Source organism: Dermacentor silvarum, chromosome 11 (genome assembly GCF_013339745.2).
Source record: "Dermacentor silvarum isolate Dsil-2018 chromosome 11, BIME_Dsil_1.4, whole genome shotgun sequence".
NCBI classification, from domain to species: Eukaryota; Metazoa; Arthropoda; class Arachnida; order Ixodida; family Ixodidae; genus Dermacentor; species Dermacentor silvarum.
Genome location: NC_051164.1, coordinates 115,603,907 through 115,625,182, shown reverse-complemented (window position 1 = coordinate 115,625,182; position 21,276 = coordinate 115,603,907). Strand labels below are relative to the sequence as shown.

At 49.3% G+C, this 21,276-nt stretch overlaps 1 protein-coding gene across 1 annotated transcript; it reads right to left on the bottom strand.

Annotated features, from left to right (window-relative positions):
* Positions 1–180: 180 nt before the first annotated feature.
* Positions 181–21,032, bottom strand: LOC119432845 (disintegrin and metalloproteinase domain-containing protein 10). The gene is made up of 8 exons (XM_049658414.1): positions 21,011–21,032; positions 19,732–19,879; positions 15,997–16,115; positions 12,971–13,248; positions 6,705–6,928; positions 6,014–6,239; positions 4,749–4,973; positions 181–261 (listed from the first exon to the last, which is right to left on the bottom strand). The coding sequence occupies exons 1-8, from the start codon at positions 21,030–21,032 to the stop codon at positions 181–183; spliced, it is 1,323 nt and encodes a 440-aa protein (XP_049514371.1).
* Positions 21,033–21,276: the final 244 nt, after the last annotated feature.

Sequence of the window (21,276 nt, the reverse complement as noted above, 5' to 3'; positions counted from 1 at the left end):
AAAACAGACATCGAGCACGCGCCTCTTAGTTTGCCGACGGATGCCAGCGCCACTCCTTCCCCTGGCGCAGAGAGGCGGCACCATGCATTAGGTCGCCCGCACCGTACTCGCCATGCCCGCGATCTTTACAAAATTGCTCCTCGCGTCGCCGTTGTTTGCGATAGTTCAGCAGTTATGCAGTCAAGGTGCCTGGTAGTTTTGCGTGGTGAACAGCCGCTGCAGTGACAAAAACACCCGGCGCATGAAGCGGCCTGTCACGTTCTGCAGTTTCACGAGTAAAGGGTTAAATATGATGAAAAGGAACGCAGGCAGGCATGGATAACCGCGGTCTGCAGAATCAAGTAAGCCGGAATGCGAAAGTTTGCCGTTTTACTCGATGCTTGCTATTATTCACGGCAGCATTGTTGCTTCGCCTTGTAGCTCAGTCATGACATTTTGCTCGTGACGACGAGAATATCGCAGCAGCTCTACCTCGACGCATTGAGTGTCGGCTGATTTGAGCGTGCGACGCACATTGTGCTTTTTCGTGTTTATTTGACGGCGCGCGCTTGATCGGTAGCATTTCTGTTGTAGCAAGTTGCAAGATGTTAAGCGCTTCAGGACATGCGTATGATTAGGTATGGTCTATTTCTAAAAACAATGCGGACCGTACTGTGTGGTATCTTAGTAGTGTTGGGAGAGGAGTACAACGGCGGCTTGAATCGCTTTGCCTCTCGGTCGTTTTAATATCGGTGAAACACGTACGGGAACTTTCGATCGCGATCAAGAGTAGTAGTTGTTGCATGGTCCAACAATCCGGATCGAGTTGGTTGAGCTCACTCAGCATTACGGCGCGGACTACATCCTACGACCGCGATCTACTGATCCGGATCGGAAGTGCCCGTGTAGAACCACCCGATCCGGATTGAACTCGACAGCGCTCTAAAGTGTCCCCGAGTTACAGGGGTACAAATTAATCGTGGGTTTAGACACTTCAGGAACGTCACAGTCGTTGTGTCGTGGGACACGATGGCAAAATCGCCTCTTTTGGAACTTGTGCTGCGGCTTTCCACGTGAGTTTCTTCGCGCTTTTTTAGAATTTGATGAATCTCTTTCTTGATTTTTGTTTTACCATGCAGTGATTCGCATCATCACGCCACTCGCTGCACCTGCGCTCAACGGTGGTGCCCAACCAAGGCTACGAGCGCCAGTGTAGCCTTTAATAATGGACCGCTGTTAAACACGAGGGCCCCCTCTACTGACTGCGTGACAAGGATTACAATTTTGGCGTGCGAAAGCGAACAAGCCCGACGTATGTTAATATGCTGTAAACAGCAGTGGTGCACGCTTGTCTCCTTTCTTTCTTGCACTACCTGCCCCGAAAATATGTAGAATTTCACAGGCAGGTGTCGGTCCCTTGTGTTTTCGAGGCTGTTGTGGCACTGAACGGCAGTCTTGTGCGGACAGATGCACGGGAAACACAATGTCGCAGCCGGTACTCCCGTACACAGCAACGCCTACTCGACCATACTGCCTGGCGACTTTTATTGCGATAGCAATTATATGGACACTCCAAGTGGATTTCTGCCGTCGCCGTGAGGTTCCGTATAAAGGCCAAGGGCAATCAAATCGTCGCAGCGCGCCGTATGCTGTAGTGAAAGCGCGGGACGGACGCGCGCTTTCACGGAGAGCTAACGCACGGCGGAGAGCAAACGCGACCTCTGCCGTCGTGCGAAAGGCCGTGGGGGGATGGGAGGGAGGGAGGGGAGGCGACGTTTAGCTGCGGCACCAATGCGTATCTTGCGACCGGGCGCAAGGGGAACTGGAAATCTCGCAGGCGAAATGCGGAAAGCGGGAAGGCAGCGCGGGAGGGAGGGGATGCGGCTTCTGCTCGGCGAGCATCTGCGTACTTGTACTTTGGGTGGCGGCGGGTGGTCATGCGCACCGTATCTTGAAAGCGATCTGCAACACGGCTCCTACCTTTGTATGCGCTGTGCTTGCGCCGCTCAGTTTCCGTTGAAGCGATAGACCGCACGAACCTTCGCTCGCTGCTGCTGGCGCACTTACTCAGCCCGCGTTTTAACGTGATAGCATTAAGGGCGCCGTGTCGCAGAAACTCCGGCGTCAACGTGAATGTCGGCGTCCGTGGCGAAAAAGATCATCTCCAACCACCCCGACCGCGCAGGCCTTCCACGTGGTGCAGGGTTTTGGTGAACAAAAATTGAATTTCTCACAGTGAAATCCGTCAGAAAAATGGTAGAGTACAACTTAACCACAACCTACAGACATGGTGGTGTCGGATTATAATTTGAATGTTTGAGAAAACATAATTCTGTTACGAGCAAACTCAAGCACAAACCCCTTTTCCAGCATTTCTACCATACCGACATGACGCGCTCGGGTAATTTACTTGCGAAAATGCTATCCAGATGGCGCTCGCATCCTCGACAGGTCTAATTGGGACTTCGCCTGCCTAATGCGTTTTGGACACGCGCACGCGTCGGGGAAATAGCAAACAATTAATAAAGTAATAAAGAAATGGTGCTAGAGCCTTCACATTTTAATATAGGACGAACTTATATTGCCCCTGGAAAAACGTCTTCCCAGTAATGCACTTCTGTTTAAAAGTGAAGCCGACTTTAATGGGATCGGTGTAAGCTTGGTCTTTGTAAGCTTGATTTCCCTTCTTCTTTTCTCTGGGGTTTAACGTGCCAAAACCAGTTCTGATTACAAAGCACACCGTAGTGGAGGGCACCGGAATAATTTTGACCACCTGGGATTCTTTAACGTGCACTACAACGCAAGCACACGGGCGTTCTCTGCATTTCGCCGCGGGATCGGATCCCGGCCATGGCGGCCGCATTTCGATGGGGGCGAAATGCGAAAACACCCGTGTACTTAGATTTAGGTGCACGTTAAAGAATCCCAGGTGGTCCAAATTTCCGGAGTCCCCCACTACGGCGTGCCTCATAATCAGATCGTGGTTTTGGCACGTAAAACCCCATAATTTAATTTTTTCCCATCGAAATGCTGCCGCCGTGGCCGGGCTAAACAGCTGGCTTTCCCACGTTCTGTGTTGCGGTTAAGCTTACCGAAACAAAAATGCGATGCGAACGGGGCCCGATAACGCTATCGCGTTCCACTCTCGAAGGCGAATCTTAAGCGTCCTCCAATTTTTGACAGTGGCTGTCTGCGGTCATCGAGTGTGATCTATTCATGTTTGCTTGTGCGCGCTGACATGCATGCGCTGTTAATTGGCTTAGTAAGCCAATGTGTCCAAGTTTATACAGCCGATAAAGCTACTATCCTTACTCCGTATAGCTCTCTAGTAATTTTCTATCGCAATTGATGCATCGCCTTTAGGGCGAAACTGCGTCTTTTTTTAACGCGATAGCGTTAACGGCCCTGTGTCGCAGAAAATCCGGCGTCAGCGTTGGCGCCGGCGTCCGCGACCAAGAAAATAATTCCGAACTACACCGACCACGCAGGCCCTCCGCGTGGCGCAGAGACGTTAGTGATTTAATTGAATTTCTCAAAGTAAAATGCGTCAGAAAAATCGTAAAGTACGACTTAACCACAACCTACAGACGTGATAGCGTCGGATTGTAACCCCCCCCCCCCCCCCCCCCCTTGAGTATACGAGAAAACATAATTTTCTTACGCCGAAACTCAAACACAAACCCCTTTTCCAGCATTTCTAGCATTCATACAACGGCGCGCCCCGGTCGAAGTTCCTTGCAAGAACACTATCCAGATGGTGCTCGCTTCTTCGGCAGCCGCGCGCGAAGGCGAAGTTGGAGAAAAAAAAAGCTGCAGTTGAAAGGAAGCCTGCCACGCAGTCAGGGATCTTTTAATGCTCTCGCGTTCCACTCTTAAAGACGAAGCTTAAGCGTCCTCCAAATTTTTCATTTGCTCCTGCGAGCGCCGCTGCTCAACATTGTCCGTAGCGCCGCCAGGAGCAGGTTGGGAAGTCTATCCGGTGCTCTGAACGATGATCTTAAGCGGGAAATTGCTCCCACGAGTGTTCGTATTTCTCTTCATATAGAAGCTCGGGCCACTCGATACACCGGTTACACCTTACAGGATCGTGCTCACACCTAACAGAGTGCGGACAACCGTCTCTTCTGCCCGCACTGAAATAACCTTCCCTATAAGCATAATCTAACGGCAGAGTGCCAGTGTATTTTTCTTTCGCATAAAGTTCATGCAGATGGTTTTGACACGCAAAACCCCAGAATTTAATTAACGTTCATGCAGAACGCCACATACGCGAATAAGCTGGCGCTGTACAGTCGTTAAGGGGTACAGTACATGATTTTTTTCCCCCACAATTTCGCACGGCTTGGTAAACGAAGCAGCGTCTGTGTGCTTTATGTATTACTTCAAATTTTGTTTAGTGCTAGCCTCGAAGGGTTCGTTTAGAGTAGTTAAGTGCTTTATACTCACACCAAATTCACCTTATCGGATAACTTCAAGCGAATATGTTGGAGCACTTTGAGGCACACATCAAATATATTACCGCAATGCTTTCGAGCATGCGTGTTGCTAAACTTAAGTGACATATAGAGCCGGGATACTCATCGTGGGTAACTAATTTTGATATTTATAATTTTTTGGAAACAGCCGAATAACTAATAAAAGAATCTGGATGGTGCTAGCCATCGCTATTTACAAAGAATCAGCGATGCAGCTTGAAGAAGGTCGTTGGAAGCCAGGAGGTCAAAGTTTAGACGAATACTGTCCACCAGTGTGTAGTGTAATGCAGCTACTGTAATGGCCGAGCGCAGGCGGACCCATGCAGATGCATCACCTTCGGGCTCGGCGACGAACGCGATTCCCAGCATTCCGTCTGGCAGCACGCGGTGCGTCCACAGCACCGAGGCGCAGAAGCCGTCGTGGTTGGTGCGCGAGAACACGAACAGCAGATGGGCGCCGTCCAGGTTCTCGCGGCACAACAGGTTCGTCTCGCGCAGGACGCCCTCGCAGTCGTCCAGCTGCGCAGAGAATCGCCTCTCTATTTCAGGAACATTTCACGCTGTGGGGCCCAGTAAAAAAAAGATGTCATAGATTGATGGAAACTTCAACACGCACTCGGTAATCGCGGTACACCTTTTGGTCGACACAGCGTATATAGCTATATATAAAGATACAGCGTGAAAATGGCGGGATGCATCACACACGCAACTTGGGAGCAGATGTGCATATAAGCACGGATCTGGCAAGCATACGGGATCTTATGCATAAATGTGTTTACAAATGCAGATGTTCATAGAACTTTCGAATACAATAAGCGTAGGGACATAACGCACACGTTCGAATAGAACTTTTACGAAATCGCGCGCCAGAAGAGACTAGCTAATTAAAGCACTAATACACTGCTCGACTACCTGCTTAAAAATATGAGCTTTTTTCGCCTACAAAGTGGTGCGTGCCTTATACAAATTACATGCATGGATCCTCATAAAGAACCATAGCTTTGACACAGAGTGACAATCCCTGTGTTCCAGACGCCATGTTTGTAGCTGCGGCTATGTTTATAGTTTGGTGTGTGGTGTCCTCTTTCCTCAGAAGTGATGTACAAATCTGCTTCAATAAAGCACTTCTAACACTGAGGCCATATGCTGCAATTAGAACGGTTTTGCACGGCCTCAAATATCGAAACGCGCTGTTGTTGATACGCACTCAGCGCCACAATATCTCGGAGGTCTTCGTTTTGGCCCACTGCAATTCTCATCGTCAGACAAGCGGAACACGCTGTGCATAAGCTGACATGCAGCGCAAGAACTGGCAGGTTAGGCCAACTATTGTTATTACTTTATCTGTGTTTCTTATATTTTAAACGAAAAGTGCTCATTGTGCATGCAGTGGAATCTTGCTGACAAAACGGGTATCCACGCGTACCACCGAGCCAACTTGCTGCTGAGCTTGGTGCAGCTCGATCAAATACTTTTGTTGCCACGATTGAGTCCGCGGCTGGTTAAAGACACTTCACTCGCTGCACTGCGGAAGGAAAAGATGAAAAGTTCGGCCGCACCTTGACCTTCTGCACAGCGAAGGAGATGTCGACGATGCCTCCGAAGTCGGTTTTGCCGAACATCTCCGAGGCAGCCGCCGTGTGCGTAGAGATCATGTTGGTGAGCTCGTTCCGTGCCTTGACCTCGTCGCCGCTCATGTCGGACACCAGGGCGCCGTACAGCGTGTGGTCGACATTGATTTCCAGGTTGCACACGCGCTTCAGCCGAGGCTCGTTCTGGCGGCCCCTGCACGGAACACGGATTGCGGTGGTGGCGAACTTGCGAAACGATTCCGAGTCGCTTCTTTCTCAGACTTCTTTCTTTCTCAGCTTCCCTTAGAACCACTGCGTGTGCACCAATGCGCCTTTGCTGTTCACCTTACAGACGACCCTTCCAATGACGGTGGCTCACTGCCGTTCATGCAAAGCTTAGATTTGTCAATAACGCTAAGGATTTAGGGCTCACGCTCTGACACACACACACACACACACACACACACACACACACACACACACACACACACACACACACACACACACACACACACACACACACACACACACACACACACACACACACACACACACACACACACACGCACGCACGCACGCACGCACGCAGTTTCACCGGGACATGAAAAGTTGCTGCGTGTAGCAAATAAACAAAATAAATTGCAAGAAAGTGCGGTGCCCCATCGTGTCACCGCTGTACCCAGCAACATCCACGGTGGGTTGACGGCCTCCCGGCATCAAATGTTCACCGTGAGCCCCTTTCGCCAGGAAAGGGCTGTACACGACAGCCCCAGTGTCGCCTAAAGGAATCCTGCCATTCTGCAAACGCTGGTCGTTCGAGGCCGTGTACACGTCAAACCAAGCGTTGCGGCCGTCGACGGCGCCGAGGTCGGGTGGAGACAGGGAGCGCTTCGATCGGTGCATCTGCGTAGCCCAGACACCAATAAAGAACGTGCGCCAGGCACCAATGCAGAATAAAGAATCGAATCACCTCAACAATCAACCCAACTAAATACATTGGTTCTGCGCTTCGGCCAGTAGCAAAAGGGGCGAAATTTCCAATGCTAAAGTCACATATTTTAGCATCACTGGACATATTTTTCCAACAATACCTCCTGGCAACCTTACCCATTTGCTGAAAAATTATTTGTTCGACAGTAATCAAGCGATGGTGCGGTGCGAGTGACAAAGCCGCGGGCCCTGCATGCAACAAGGAGTTTTTCCCCCATTGAGGGCCCTCACTTTCGTGGTGAGGGCCTTTAGTGCTGTTCTAAATAAATAGGCCTGAAATAAAATTCTGTGGCGAATGAGCGGTACATGCGAGAGGAATGCGTTAGCATTAAGTCGCAGCTCTGTGATGTCCCGGATCCATGAGCAACATCCACGGTTGGTTGGCGGCCTCCCGGCATTCACCGTCAGCCCCTTTCGCCAGGAGCTATTGTTGGGAAAATATGTACAGTGATGCTAAAATATGTGACGTTGGAAATTTCGCACTTTTTGTTACTGGCCGCAGCGCAGAACCACATTCACTCGTCACATGTCCGGCTTCGACATATATATATATATATATATATATATATATATATATATATATATATATATCCAGGGTGATCAAAGTTAAGTTGACAGGGTTTTTTTAGGCGCCGAGACGTACGTGAATACCACCTCTACAGTAGGGTTATGTGGCGAGGGGGACACAAAGTGAGATGATAATTGAGATGAATGACTGTCTTGCATGCGTCATCATACGAACGACAATTAAACTTTGCAGTTTGATAACTCAAAGAATAATTCTGCCAAGTAGAACTCTGTAGAAACACGACTGTCTCTAACTTTTCAATACAAACGTGCTTGTACTACAGCCACTCAAAAGTTAATTATTCATTTTTTGTTAATTGCACTGCTAACAGCGATAATCATCATATCACATTGTGTCCCTCTCGCCACATAACCCTACTGTAGAGGTGGTCTTCACGTACGTCTCAGCGCCTAATTAAAAAAAATGTCAACTTAACTTTGATCACCCTGTATACTGTTACGTGTAGCTGATGCCCACAGCTATTTACAATTTATTTACACGGAAACCAACGTAGGCCAAGATGGCCACGCTATATCAAGCGTGAACACGTCGTCCTCTTCGGTGCAGCCACACTGTGGCGGCTGTTCCGTATCATCACCCCCGGCAGTAGAAACACCGTCCCGGTGCCTAAGCTATACATCCGCGGTGAAAGGTGCGATATGGCTTTAGTCTCGCTAGGTGAACGATGACACTTGCAGCTGACGACGACGCTGAGGGGTCGGCGGCGATGATTTCATATGTGACATCGGTTATTTGTCGCACCACACGGTATGGACCAGTGTAACGCGACAGCAGATTTTCGGAAAAACCCACACGGCGGTTGGGTGACCAGAGAAGCCCCAGAGAACACGGAGAAAAGTGCACGTTGCGATGGTGGCAATTATAGAGGCGTCTCTGATGCTCCTGTGAGGCCTCTAGACAGGTGCGGGCGAGCTTCCGCCCGTGGTCGGCGCGTGCGATCGCGTCGCAGGCGTATTCAGTGGCAGAACGTGCGGGTGGGGGCAGCAAGGTGTCCAAGGGCAACGCGGGTTCTCGGTCATATAGTTGAGTTGAGTTTGAGTTTATTCAACTACATGGTACATGAGAAATGTGCATTTGTGGTTGGGTATGACGGGGAAAAGCTACATAGAAGCAGCTTGACGAGCCCCATCACCCCGAAAACAAAACAAAAACAAGCACAGCTATGCAGCAGAAAGCAATAACGGTACATAAAAGTAAATATACTAGGAGATAGAAAGGCAAATAGCCGGCGGTGTCGTGACGCGATGAATTATACGCGAACGTCACATATGGTAAATGAAGATCCCAGTCGTGGTGGTTGGTCGCAACGTACTTTGAAAGCATGTCGGTGATGGTCCGGTTGAGGCGCTCTGTGAGGCGGTTGGGCGGTGGGTGGTATGACGTGCTGAACTTGTGCTTTGTCGAGCAGGAGCGGAGGATGTCTTCGACGACTGCCGAGAGAAAGCTACGGCCATGGTCTGTTAGTACTTGGCGCGGAGCACTGTGCACTAAAATGATGTCGTAGAGTAGAAAGCCAGCGACGTCAGTAGCGCAACTTGTCTGGAGGGCTCTTGTGATTGCGTACCGCGTAGCGTAATCGGAAGCGACGGCGACTCATTTCTTTCCGGAGCCCGAGAGAGGAAACGGCCCAAGAAGGTCTAAACCAACGTGGAAAAAGGGTTCGGGCGGGACGTCGATTCGCTGGAGACATCCAGCTGGAAGCGCGGAAGGCTTCTTCTGGCGCTGACAGGGCTCACAAGCGGCATCGTAATGCCGCACGGAGCGGGCGAGACACCGCCAAAAGAAGCGACGGCGTACACGGTCGTATGTGCGCGAGACGCCCAAGTGCCCAGCCAAGGGAACGTCGTGAAGTTGGCAGATGACAGTCGAACGCAGGTGTGATGGGGTGACGAGCAGAAGGTCAGGGCCATGGGGATCAAAATTACGACGTTATAATGTCCCCGCTTGATGAGAAACATGCGGAGAGAGGCGTCACCATGCGTTGACTCCAGCCGGTCGATGAGGGCTCGTAACGAAGGATCGCGGCGTTGCTCGTTGCCGATTTGAAGCAACTGTGACACAGAGAAAACGGAAGCGATGGCGTCCGCATCAACTGGTTCGTCGACGGGGTAGCGGCACAAACAAATGGCATCCTGGTGCAAGCGTCCCGTCTTATATACCACGGAGAAGGTATATTCTCGTAGGCGTAAAGCCCAGCGAGTGAGTCGTCCCGTGGGGTCCTTGAACGAGGATAGCCAGCAGAGAGCGTGGTGATCAGTGATGACACAGAAGTGGCGTCCGTAACGGCCCACGCAAGAGCGAGGCACTCGCGCTCGGTGATTGAATAATTGCGCTCGGCGGGTGATAAAAATCGGCTGGCGTCACCGAAAGGCATCACCTTGAGCTGTTAAAGGCCGTCAGGGATAACGAATGCAGTCTTCTTCTTTTTGCCATTCTTGTCTTTGACAAGTACGACGGGAGAAGCCCAGGGACTACAGGAAAGCTCGATAATGTCCTTTTCGAGAATCTGCTGGATAACTGCTCGTTCCGACGCGGAAACACGATATGGACGTCGGTGAATAGTGTTCGCATCTCCAGTATTTATGCGATGGGTCACGAAGGACGTTTGGCATAAGGGTCAATTGTCAAAGTAAAAATCTCGCGATAGCCTTCAATAACGCGGCAGAGGGCTTCAGCTTGAGCAGGTGTAAGGTCAGAGGATACCATCTTTTCAATGTCGACGCCACTGCCGTGGGACGACGTCGCGGGATGGGCTGAGCTGCAACAATCTTCGACGGTGAAGGGCTCGACCTGATCATCCTGCAGAGCGCTAATTTCAGCGAGTGAGATCCCTTGTGGAAGGACTTGCGCGGTTAGCGCGAAATTGACAAGGGGAATGCAGGTACGGTTGCCAGTAATTGTCAGCAGAGTGTGCGGAACGGTAACACCATGTGTAAGCATAACGGCTGGAATTGGTGCGACCATGTAATTGCCGTCAGGTACAACAGCTGGTGTGGAAAACACGTCGACGTGTGTCAGAGATTAGGAGGGAGGCGAATAGAATCCATTCAGCTTAAACAGCTTTGAGGCGGGTCCACAGGGTCGGCAAGAAGAGTGAAGTGAGCCGGCCGAAAAGTCAATGAGGGCAGAATGAGTGGCGAGAAAATCCAGACCGAGAATGAGTTCATGAGGGCAATGTTCGATGACGGTGAAGAGCACGACGGTGTTTCTCTCAGCGATAGTGAGTCGGGCAGAGCACATGCCAACAATACCGACAGTCCATCCGTCGGCGACTCGTACGGCTCGGTTCGGGGCAGGCCTCAGAACTTTCTTTATCCGACGGCAAACAGAAGCATTCATAGTGGACACATGCACCCCGGTGTCAATCAGCGCGCACACAGGAACGTTGTCAACAAGAACGTCCAAAGGATTCTGGTTTGTGGGTAAGGTCAAGCGAGGATTTCGTGCTAATGTCGTCAATGCAACTCCACCTCTATAAGCTGCACTGTCGAGTTTTCCAGTCGGGGGTGCTGCGAATAGGTCGGAGAAGGAGCGCGCCGTGACGGAGGCAAACGAGATTGACGGCAGGAGGAAGAAGGTGAGCGGGAGTAGCGGGGTCTAATCAGAGGTGTCGCAGGGTCAGATGAAGGGTTGATCATAGAAGGAGCGAATGAAACGGACGAACTAGAGGGACGCGGGTAGTAGTCAGACGAATAGCGTGTCGTAGATGTCCAGCGGCTGTGGCAGTGGCGAGCGATATGCCCGATGCGTTGACAGTGAAAACATATCGGCTTGTCGTCCATGGTGCGCCATTCGGACGGGTTGCGCTGTTCATTAGAGTAGTAAGAGGAGCGAGGTGGGAACGTGGGTGAAAAAAGAGGTTCAGAGCGCACCGGACGAACGGAGTCTAATGTCCGCCTCTTCGAGTAGACCAGCTCGACGAGCTGGTCTACTCGAAGGTGCGGAGGTTAGATCAAGGCCGACGTTTGACAACTCTCGACGGACGATGGCATGTATCAAGGAGACCGTCAGCGGAGAAGGATCAGATGTCGGGACTGAAGTGGCCGCCGGTTCAGCTGCCTCGACCTCACGACGAATGATGCGGGTTAAGTTGTCACATCGATCGTGAGGGCTGGCGGAAGAGGTAGTCACAAGAAGATGTAGCAGCTGTGTTGGGAAGGAGCGTGATATGTTGGGATACCCGGCGGCTCGTGGCGTGTGTTGAGAGCTGGCGAGCCACTTCTTCACGAATGTATTGCTGAATCTGAGGCAGCAAGCCGGAATGATAAGCACCAACGCATCAGGGCTCCACGGCCGAGAGGTCTGCGGATTGCAAACTGGTACGACGGCTGGAAAGACGCTGTTTGTGGAGCTCGTCGAAGCTTTGACAGAGCTCAATTACTTGAGGAACCGTCGTTTGGTTCTTGGCCTCGAGCATATGGAAGGCATCATCGTCTATGCCTGATCTTATCTGCTTCGGTCATGGACGCATTCATGCGCTTGCAGAGGTCGATGACGTCATAAATGTAGGTCGTGAAGGTCTCACCGTTTTGTTGAGTTCGACCACGCAAACGGTGTTCAGCGCTGAGTCGGCGCAGGGTATCCGCTTCAGTGCAGCCACACTGTGGCAGCTGTTCCGTATCAATTTATATATATATATATATATATATATATATATATATATATATATATATATATATATATATATAAACGCTCTTCTAAACTATCCCATCTTTACCACGTGACCGGATACCCGCACTTGTTAACAGCGGAGCTGTTCTTAGTCGAGCGTGCGCCGTCGATGACGGCGCCGTCTCGCAGGAGCAGAGCCGGAGAGATCATGTGACCCGGGAGGGCTCCTCTCCTTCCGGTCGCCGGGAGGATGGGAGCCGACCAATCTGAGCGCGCGACGGGGAGGAGGAGGAGGAGAGGCGCCGGGGTATAATAACAGGTATTTGCGCCGCGCGCTTTTCGCACGATGGACGCCGCTCGGCGAGAGCGGCGTCCACTGACCGTTTATCACAGCGATCACAAGGCCGTGCTTGTAAAGGGCAAAAAGCACCCGACGTGACACCTGCGAAAACCGAAGCAATAGGAGGGATTAAACAGTGAATAAAAGCGTTTTTTATGCTACCTTGATGTCCATGTCTCACAAATAAAATGCAGCCAGTTCCACGAAGTGAAATCTGTCGAAACAGCGGAGATGTGGTCGTTCCTTCGGTCTAAAACGAAGACTACCACAGGGGAAAAAAGAAACATACACGACAACCGTAGAAACAGAACGACGACAGCTCCCCTGTTTCGACAGATTTCACTTAGCGGAACTGGCTGCATTTTTTCTATTTTGACACTCCTAATGCTAACGCATTAAAAAAAAGAAAGCACACCCTGGCGTGTTGAGTACCGCGTCGGTATCGGCTCCGTAGCGTGTGCATAGCTTGTTCAGCGGTGCCGTGCAGACCGCAGAGCGGGCCTCCTCCGCCAGGAGTGAGAACGTCTCGAGCGGAGTAGAGCACCGAGTGGAAAGCAGGCGAGGAGGACCCGTTGGCGGAGGGGAAGAACCGACTGGCGCGCTCCACGTGGTACTCTTCGCCCAGCACTGCAATGCGGCCCACGAACACGCCGTCCATGATGGCGCCCACCACGTGGCTTTCGTCCAGGGATCCTGGGGCACGCCGGGAGAAAGTAAACGTCGAGCAGCTGGTCTCAGTGCAGACAGCGCACATGATGCACGCTGCCAGGAATACTTGCTCCCAAAGTCAGATGGCCGCAATCAGCCACCCAGGGTTGGGGAGTAAGGACATGGAAATGGGAAACGTCGGTGTGTCGGTGAAATACGGTGTGTCGCTACATTGCTTCAATGCTCATCGCATTAACGTCGAGTGTGAGATGGGCACTGGTGGAACTTCTTCTGCTGCCGTGTGAGTACGGGAAGATGGCAGCCGACGTGGTACACAAAGGGCGTCGTAAAGTCTGGATACGTGTTTCTTTTTCAGCCCGCGAGAGGAAGTCAAAATGCGACGGAGTATGCCAATAACCTGCTCGCCTTGTTTCAGAAGGTGATTAACAGCCACCGCCATAACGCTGGATGTGGTGTTCCAAGGGCCAAATTGCGTTAGGCCCTTGTCTGCGTTTTATATATGGCGGTTGCCATCGTTGGCTGTGGACTAGCAGCCGTTCCGATTTGGCGGAGGACCCTCTCAAGATAATGTGAGTAGCAACGTAATGGGTGCCGTATAGGGCACGTTGCAGGGTATGGAATCGGCTTTCCGCATGAGTCGCACTCATAACCGACCCTACCAACTTCAAGACCGCTGTTCAGAATGCCATTTGTTAATATTTCTTGTTTGTATTTTACTGCATTATTTTTTGTTTTTGACTCCACTCCTTCTGTAACGCCTTCGGGCCTTGAAAATGTGTGAAATAAATAAATAAATAAATAAATAAATAAATAAATAAATAAATAAATAAATAAATAAATAAATAAATAAATAAATAAATAAATAAATAAATAAATAAATAAATAAATAAATAAATAAATAAATGCTTAAAGTGTCCTGCCGAGCCGCGATTCATCCACAGGGTGATATCCATTCGTGTACTTGTTTATCTTGCACCGGTGACCGCTTTTAACTAAAGTCCCTATATAAGAAAAGTACCGCCATCCTTTGATAAACGCCGCTTCTCTCTCTCCTGTATCTCCGATTGGACGATGATAGCGCGCGCTTTTCACTTCTTTATATTTTCTTTTTTTCCACCTCAGAACCATGTTGAAAGTCCTCTGCGCAGCCGCAGTCGCCGGCGGCGGCGGCGGCGCGCGCCCGGCCTGAAAGCTTCAACGTGGACTTTCTAGGTGCGCCACAGTCGACTTGGCTTTCGCAAGCAAAAAGTAAAGAAATAAGCAAGCGCTTTAGGAGAGGAGGCGGCGGAGGAAAGAGTAGATGGCAGTACTTTTCTTATATAGGGACTTTACTTTTAACCGGCTAACACATGTTAAACGTTATCGTTAGGCGCAGGACGCGCCTGCATGTACCGGAAGTTTCTCGAACGTTATCGATGCTTCTATCCGTTTTATTGCGATAGGAATTATATGGACACTCAAAAGCAGATTTCTGCCGTCGGCGTCGCCGTCGCCGTGAGGTTCCGTATGACGTCATATGGAGATGAAATCGTCGCCGCGCGCCGAACGCTGTATGTGCGAGTGAAAGGGCGCGAGGGGCGCGTCTTTCACGGGGAGTGAACGCACGGCGGAGAACAAACGCGCGTTCTGCGCCGTGCTCGCTTAAGGGCTGCAGAAGTAGGCGTCTCTTTTCTCCTTTACAATCACCATATATGTAGAGCAAACGCGCCTTCTTCCGACGCGCGAGAGGCCGTGGGGGAGGGGGAGGGAAGGGAGGCGACGTTTAGCTGCGGCACCAAGTGTCTATTTATATCAGAGGCTCCGGCAACAGTCACCAACGCCGCACTCATTTTGAGCGAACGCGGGCAAAACGCCGATGGCGTCGACAACAGTTCTGCGTGTTGCCGATGCTGCTGCATGTCCAAGTTTATACAGCTGATAAAGCTAATATCATTACTCCGTATAGCTAGCTCTCTACAAGTTTGCTATCGCAATTGATGCTTCGCCTTTCAGGTGAAACTGCGACAACTTTTTATGTTGTCCCCGACGCTTATGTATCTGATCGCATGAGCGACGCGAATTGTCTAGTACTTTTGGAAGACACGCGGGGACCAGGGATTACTTTGGAACCTTCGATTACTCATGTATAAAAGCCGACGCATTTCGCCGCTGATCAGATTTCGACGATCGCCAACTGTGTTGTGCTTCGAGTGTAGCTTCCTTTTGTGGGCACATGTTCGCCCAATAAAGAATCAGTTTCGTCATAGACAGCTTTCCGACTGTTTTCTTCACCATCACTTCTACGTGACAATACCATCGGCGTATGCATAGTTCAGTGTAAGTCTTGGTAGGAGAAATTGTCACTTGCCAATAAAAACATCAAGTTCGATTAATGCTCCAAGAACATCTAAACATTCCCTTCTGCGCTGACTGGCGAAATACACGATGCGTGGACAGTGTAGTGACACTATTCCCGAATGTCCTGTAATTCGTCGTATGCGGGATACCACTTTTGTTAGTGCCTTGCTAATTCATCACATACGTTGGAATTATAAAGAACTTGTGATCCGCGGTTTAGGCAGAGTGGACCGGAGTAATTGTAGCTGAGATGAGATCTCATCTTAGCTCACCGACTGACACGCGGTGATGTGATCGAACACGCGATATCCCTGCTATCTCATTCAACAGCAATGACAAGCGCTCTAGCTATTTCTTGCTACAAAAGGTCCACTAATAGATAATTTTACATTATCATCATGAAAAGAATAAGCGCATGCTCTTTCATGCTCTCACCGACGACGTGGCCGGAGTAGAGGTGGTCAAGGTTGACGTCAACGGGGCCATTGTTCGTTACCAGTGAAAAGTCGTCCGAGAACGAAGACCGGTCGCGCACTAGCCGCAATCTGAAATCCCTGCAGAAAGCAGAAGGGCGCCGTTATCATCTTGGACCAAGTTGCATGCTTCAAACAACCGGCGTTGTCTGCTCGGCACACGCTACAGATACGATTAAGAGGTCGTTGAACAAATGTAGATGTACATGCATCTGCGTGAGCCTAAGACTAGGCATTCAAGTCGCATTCGAGTGGACGCTATACGGCATGCTCTGAGACGACACTGCGCTCGAGACAGCAGACGGTATTGTGACACAGAGGGAAACGAGGCACAGAACACAAGAATTTGTGCATCGTACTCCCGATTAGATGTCAACTGAAGTGTCCAAGCCATTGCCGCAGTGTAGTAAAACGAGCTTGATGTCACCCACACTTTATGACAAGGACTGCTCCCCTACAATAAGTGCCTTCGAGTCTCTTTCTGCGCAGTTACCTTGAGAAGATTTCAGTCAGCTGTTCGCACACACACAAACCATGGACAGCGACGTAACAAAGATGCAGCAGCGCTAACGTTAGCAGCAGTGCGTGTCGGTGCCAGACTTAAGAGGTGTGCACTTGCCGGTGCACATATACAATGCATCTTAATGCCGCATGTGCTTGCTATGCTTCTGAGCTTCTCAAAATTGCGAGGAAACCTCGTATGATCGATTTTTACTTCCATTACGGAAGCTCTGTGAGCCCGCGAGTGTCATATCAAACAGACGTCGCATGAAACAGCCACGAAGCAGTCACTGAACATTTCAACCTGCCAGGTCACAACATCGAAGAAATAAACTTTATATTTTTTCTTTCATTCATACTGTCGTTCTTGCAGAGGCAGAAAATAAAGAGCAATGTTTTATACACAAGTTCAACACACTGCAACCAACAGGTATTAATGCTTCAAAGAGGCTGTGGAATCTATTCGCTATACTAATGACAAAACTATAAGGCTAGACGATCCTTCACCTTTACCATGATACTCCAGAGTCAGGTGGCCATGATGGGTTTTGGCGCGCATACAACAAGCTACTGAAGCGGTTTACATGGCCAAGTATGAAAGAATAGATTAGCAACTACGTACGGACATGTCACACATGTCAAGTAAACAATGTACAGACATGCAGACGACAGACATCATGATAATCCCGCAGCATTCGCGAGTCCCCTTTGAAGTCATTCACTTGGATTTTGCGGAGCTAATGAAAGCGGGTGAAGGTGTAAAGGAAACGCAAGCGTTTCTACTTTGCATAGACGAATGCACCAGAATGATTACGGCGAAGGCAGCAAAGGAAGACACCCACAGTATCATTGTTCTTCAAGACGAATGTGTTAGACATACGAAGACCATAGTGTGTGACACTGGACTTTCCTTCTGTAATGCTAAACTAGCGAAGTGGACTCGAGATAATGGCATGACTATCAAATTTTGTTCGCACTACCACCCCGCCGCAAACGGCCTTGCGGAGCATGCCATGCGAGATGTGAAGCAATTTATAAGTATGTACCCAAAGTTTGCGGGTAGGTGGAAATGCTGCCTATAGAGGCGGCTGTAAGGCACCATAACCGTTCATGCACAAGTGGCTTGGGGTGCAGCCCTCTTTTTGCCGCCTCAGGAGTCACGCCGACACTTCCTGCGGATAGCGAACCGGGTATCCTTGGCAAGTTCCAACTTACCGAAACAAATAAAAGCGCACAAAAGGAGCATATCTACAAACAACGCATGAAGAGAAACTTCGACAGAAGGCGCAAGGACGAAAAACCACACATAGAGCTTGATGACAAGGTCCTAATAAGAAAAGGCGTTGGGACTTCAAATGCGAAATTTCAAGGACCCTTTCCTGTGGTAAAGACTGCGTCACAGCACAGTATCTTTAAAACAATAGAGAGTTTTAGAATAGGGGCTCCAAAAGTTTGGGGCCCCAAAGAGCTTTGCGGGTGTTAGCGTTGGGGCATACAGGAGTGAAGTGTTTTAGAATAGGGCTTTGCGTTTGCGAATAGCGTTTTGCGCTTGCAGCGCCACTACGGTGTCAAAGAAAAACTATCATAAATATTAAAATAAACTATACAATTTTATGATAAGAAGAGTAATTTTGACTTCCGTGGTTTTGCGTTTAATTACAATTGAGAGGTTATTCTATTAGCAGCAAGCGATTTGTTGCGCTTAATTTTGAGTAACTAACTTTACGTGCCTTCACAAGCCAAGCGAATCTACGTTAGGCTAACGAGCCTTGAAATCGATAATAGAATTCGGAATCAGCGGCGTCTAACGAATGAATCTTCATTACAAACGTTAGTTGAGAGAAAGCGATAACCGCAGTCACTTCTCCTAGCTTACGAACTTCACGCGTTACCACGAATCAAGCCCAGTTTGGTACTCGGAGAGCCGTTTCTTCGATGGATGCCGCCATGTTTGTTAACGCAAAGCTTTTGGGGCAGCTTTTGGGGCTCCCGCTAAATCGGTGAAATAGCGTGCCCGACGCAAAACCCAAACGCAGTTTGCGTCTCACGCATGCGCAGTGGTGTCGACGCTATTTCTTTGGGGCCCCTATTCTAAAACTCTCTAATATGGTATCTGGAGCCTCGGGTAAAGAAGAGTGTGGCTCCGTCGGAAATGTGTTCAGTAACTACACGGAAGTGTGAACAAAGAGGGAAAGGGAGGTTGAAGTGCGCTGCACTTAAACCACGAAAGAAGAACCAAGGGGAAGCAAGAAGAGGAGGACAAGGAGGGCAGCTTTAGTTAGAATAAAATGGCGGGAACCATCCGACGGTATTAAGCTATGTTTCCTTTAGTTGCATTTACAAGGAACGCTACATATTACTGTTAATTGTTATCATTTTTATTGCCGTTGTTGCTTTTGTTTATATTATTATTCATTGTTTTATTTACTAATATTTAATTTATTGTCATCCTTTATTGAACGTTATTTTTTTCTCCATTTAATATGATTATATTTGGTTAATCTTTTTTTTTCTCTCGTAATCTTCAACAAGTCATGTATCTTTACTCACTGATTTCTTTTACCATTGGCATATTTGACTCTTAATTGGGTGATTTTTTACACAACTAATATTTTTTATGTAGTTCTCACACTGGCCCAAGGCATATCTCTGCGTACTTCTCACTTTCTTCGAAAATTATGCCCACCGGATTGACACCACCTGCTGACCCGGCAGAGTTCCTAACTTTTTTTTATTAGTCACCTCAATTTCCAAGAACCTGCTGCACACTCCCCACCCAACTCAGTATCATGACTAATCACTGCTTTTGAATACTTTCATTTTCCTAGCCCTCACCTTACTCTTTGAAAACACGTATACTCCTTGCAACCCCCCCCCCCCCCCCCCTCCTATCTCCCTATATAGGCTTGCCTGGATCACCCCTGTCTAGAGCAAGGTATGCTATGTCGATAAACACTGCCAAAGAAATCAGTTGTTGCTCTAGCAAACCCCATATCGTCCAACGATGCGCTGTAGTGGGCCAATTGATTCTTAAACATGACTGAACACCACTGCGCTGCGATGAAAAACTGGTCGTGATGAACTGAGACGCAACTGCGCTTCTTGCAGGTCTCAGTTTATCGCGTCGTTTCTTCAGTCTTGCATCGTGTACCCCCACAGAAGAAATGCTGACTCTATCTCTTGTTTGGACACCTGCCTCTCGAGAGCTCTGAAGGCAACCTCGACGCTCTGTTCCTGGACACCACGGGACGCCGAGCGCTTCCAGCGGGTTGCTCGGCCGTGCACGTCCACAGGGTCGTACGAGAGCGGCTCGTAGTGGCGCACGAAGGCGTTCAGCGCACGGCCTATACAAAAAGGGACACTTGCAAACATCATATCTTGTTGCACAACAGATCACCGCAGTAATAACTCTGGCAACACGATGCCTGTTACATATTATTAGGTTTACCGACAAGCCCGAATCGTATATAACGCTTTCGCATCTTTGAAAATCATTTTCAGTCCAGGACCGAACGGCGCTTAAAGCCTGCTAAGAGCGCTGTGAACATTGCTGCTGTGCTAAGAGCCTGCTTTCCGTTTGGCTTCGTTGCAAGGTGAAGTGGCGCACTGCTTCGAGCAGGCAAGGCCGTGTTTTGGTACTTGACAGGTGTTTACCACAATAATTTGTTCCATGGTGTTATTACACTTGTACGGTTTCCTTCGCGTCACGTGGTAAACTTTGAGATGGTGATACGTCTTCACTCTGCACGTCTGTCGATAGCGGTTCATCGAAGGAGTGCTGTTTGTTTTCCTTCCATTTTGGGTTTTCGATAACATATGTATATAAGTTCACGTGTTTTCAATAAAGCGTCAGGTGCGAGTCAGCGCTCGTCCGTGTGTTTCTTCTGTCCGTGCGTGCTCCATTCAGTGTGCTGCTTTTCTCCAAGACCTAACACGGTTCTGAGTGCGATGCGGCTTACGTCAGGTCTTGCGATAGCACGTCAGCCTAACAGTCATGTATAGGCGAATTGGTTCTGCCAGCAAAAAAGACCTGTGTCGCTATTCCACAGCGGCCGTCAAAGTAATTTCTTGCATTAGTTTTTCCAGGATCGCTTTGGCGCTCTACCATTCGCGGGGGGCACCTTGGGTGCTTCGTTTTATGCCATTACTAAAAGTTACACTCACTCTTGTCAAGTGCCCGGGAACTGCCACGCAGATTACTTTGTTATCATTTGGCCAATGTGCGCACTCCCATTTTCTTTTCCTAGCTGCCGTCTTGTGGTCTAACAGTTTCCTCAAAATGATCAGTCTAATTACATTGCATTGCACATATACCTGCTGCTTTGAGCAAGTAATCGCCACAGAACATTTCTCGAAAACTTGCTTTACTAGAAAGATATCAATGTACGCGAAATTGTTCGTGGGATATCGACGAACACCGCTGTGGGTGACAATAATATCGGAACCCACGTCAAATCGAAGCACGCAGCACTTACCAGAGCACAAGTGGAGATGCATGCACGTCAGAATAAGCAGTGCGGCGTAAAAAATGTCGAGGTTAAACATTAATAGGAATCTCTCGATGGGAAGAACCTTTTTCTACCGAGAGGCGCTTCTTCTTCGTCTCCGCAGCTGACACAAGCTTCGCGAGGATTAACCACCACCGAGCAGAAAACAACGAATCTTTCATGTTGCGTCGCGCTGCAATATGGTGCGCGTGCTTACCATATCAGCTAACTCTGGCTGGGGAATAGTCTCTTCT

What these genes read in the sequence shown, in the direction of transcription:
- LOC119432845 (XM_049658414.1), bottom strand. Translation starts at nt 21,032, where the DNA reads ATGCATCTCCACTTGTGCTCTG. An exon ending in CCCACCGTGGATGTTGCTGG is followed by an intron (nt 6,240 to 6,704) that starts GTACAGCGGTGA and finishes TGTTCCGTGCAG; the next exon opens with GGGCCGCCAGAACGAGCCTC. An exon ending in GCCTGCGCTCGGCCATTACA is followed by an intron (nt 262 to 4,748) that starts GTAGCTGCATTA and finishes GTGAAACTGCAG; the next exon opens with AACGTGACAGGCCGCTTCAT.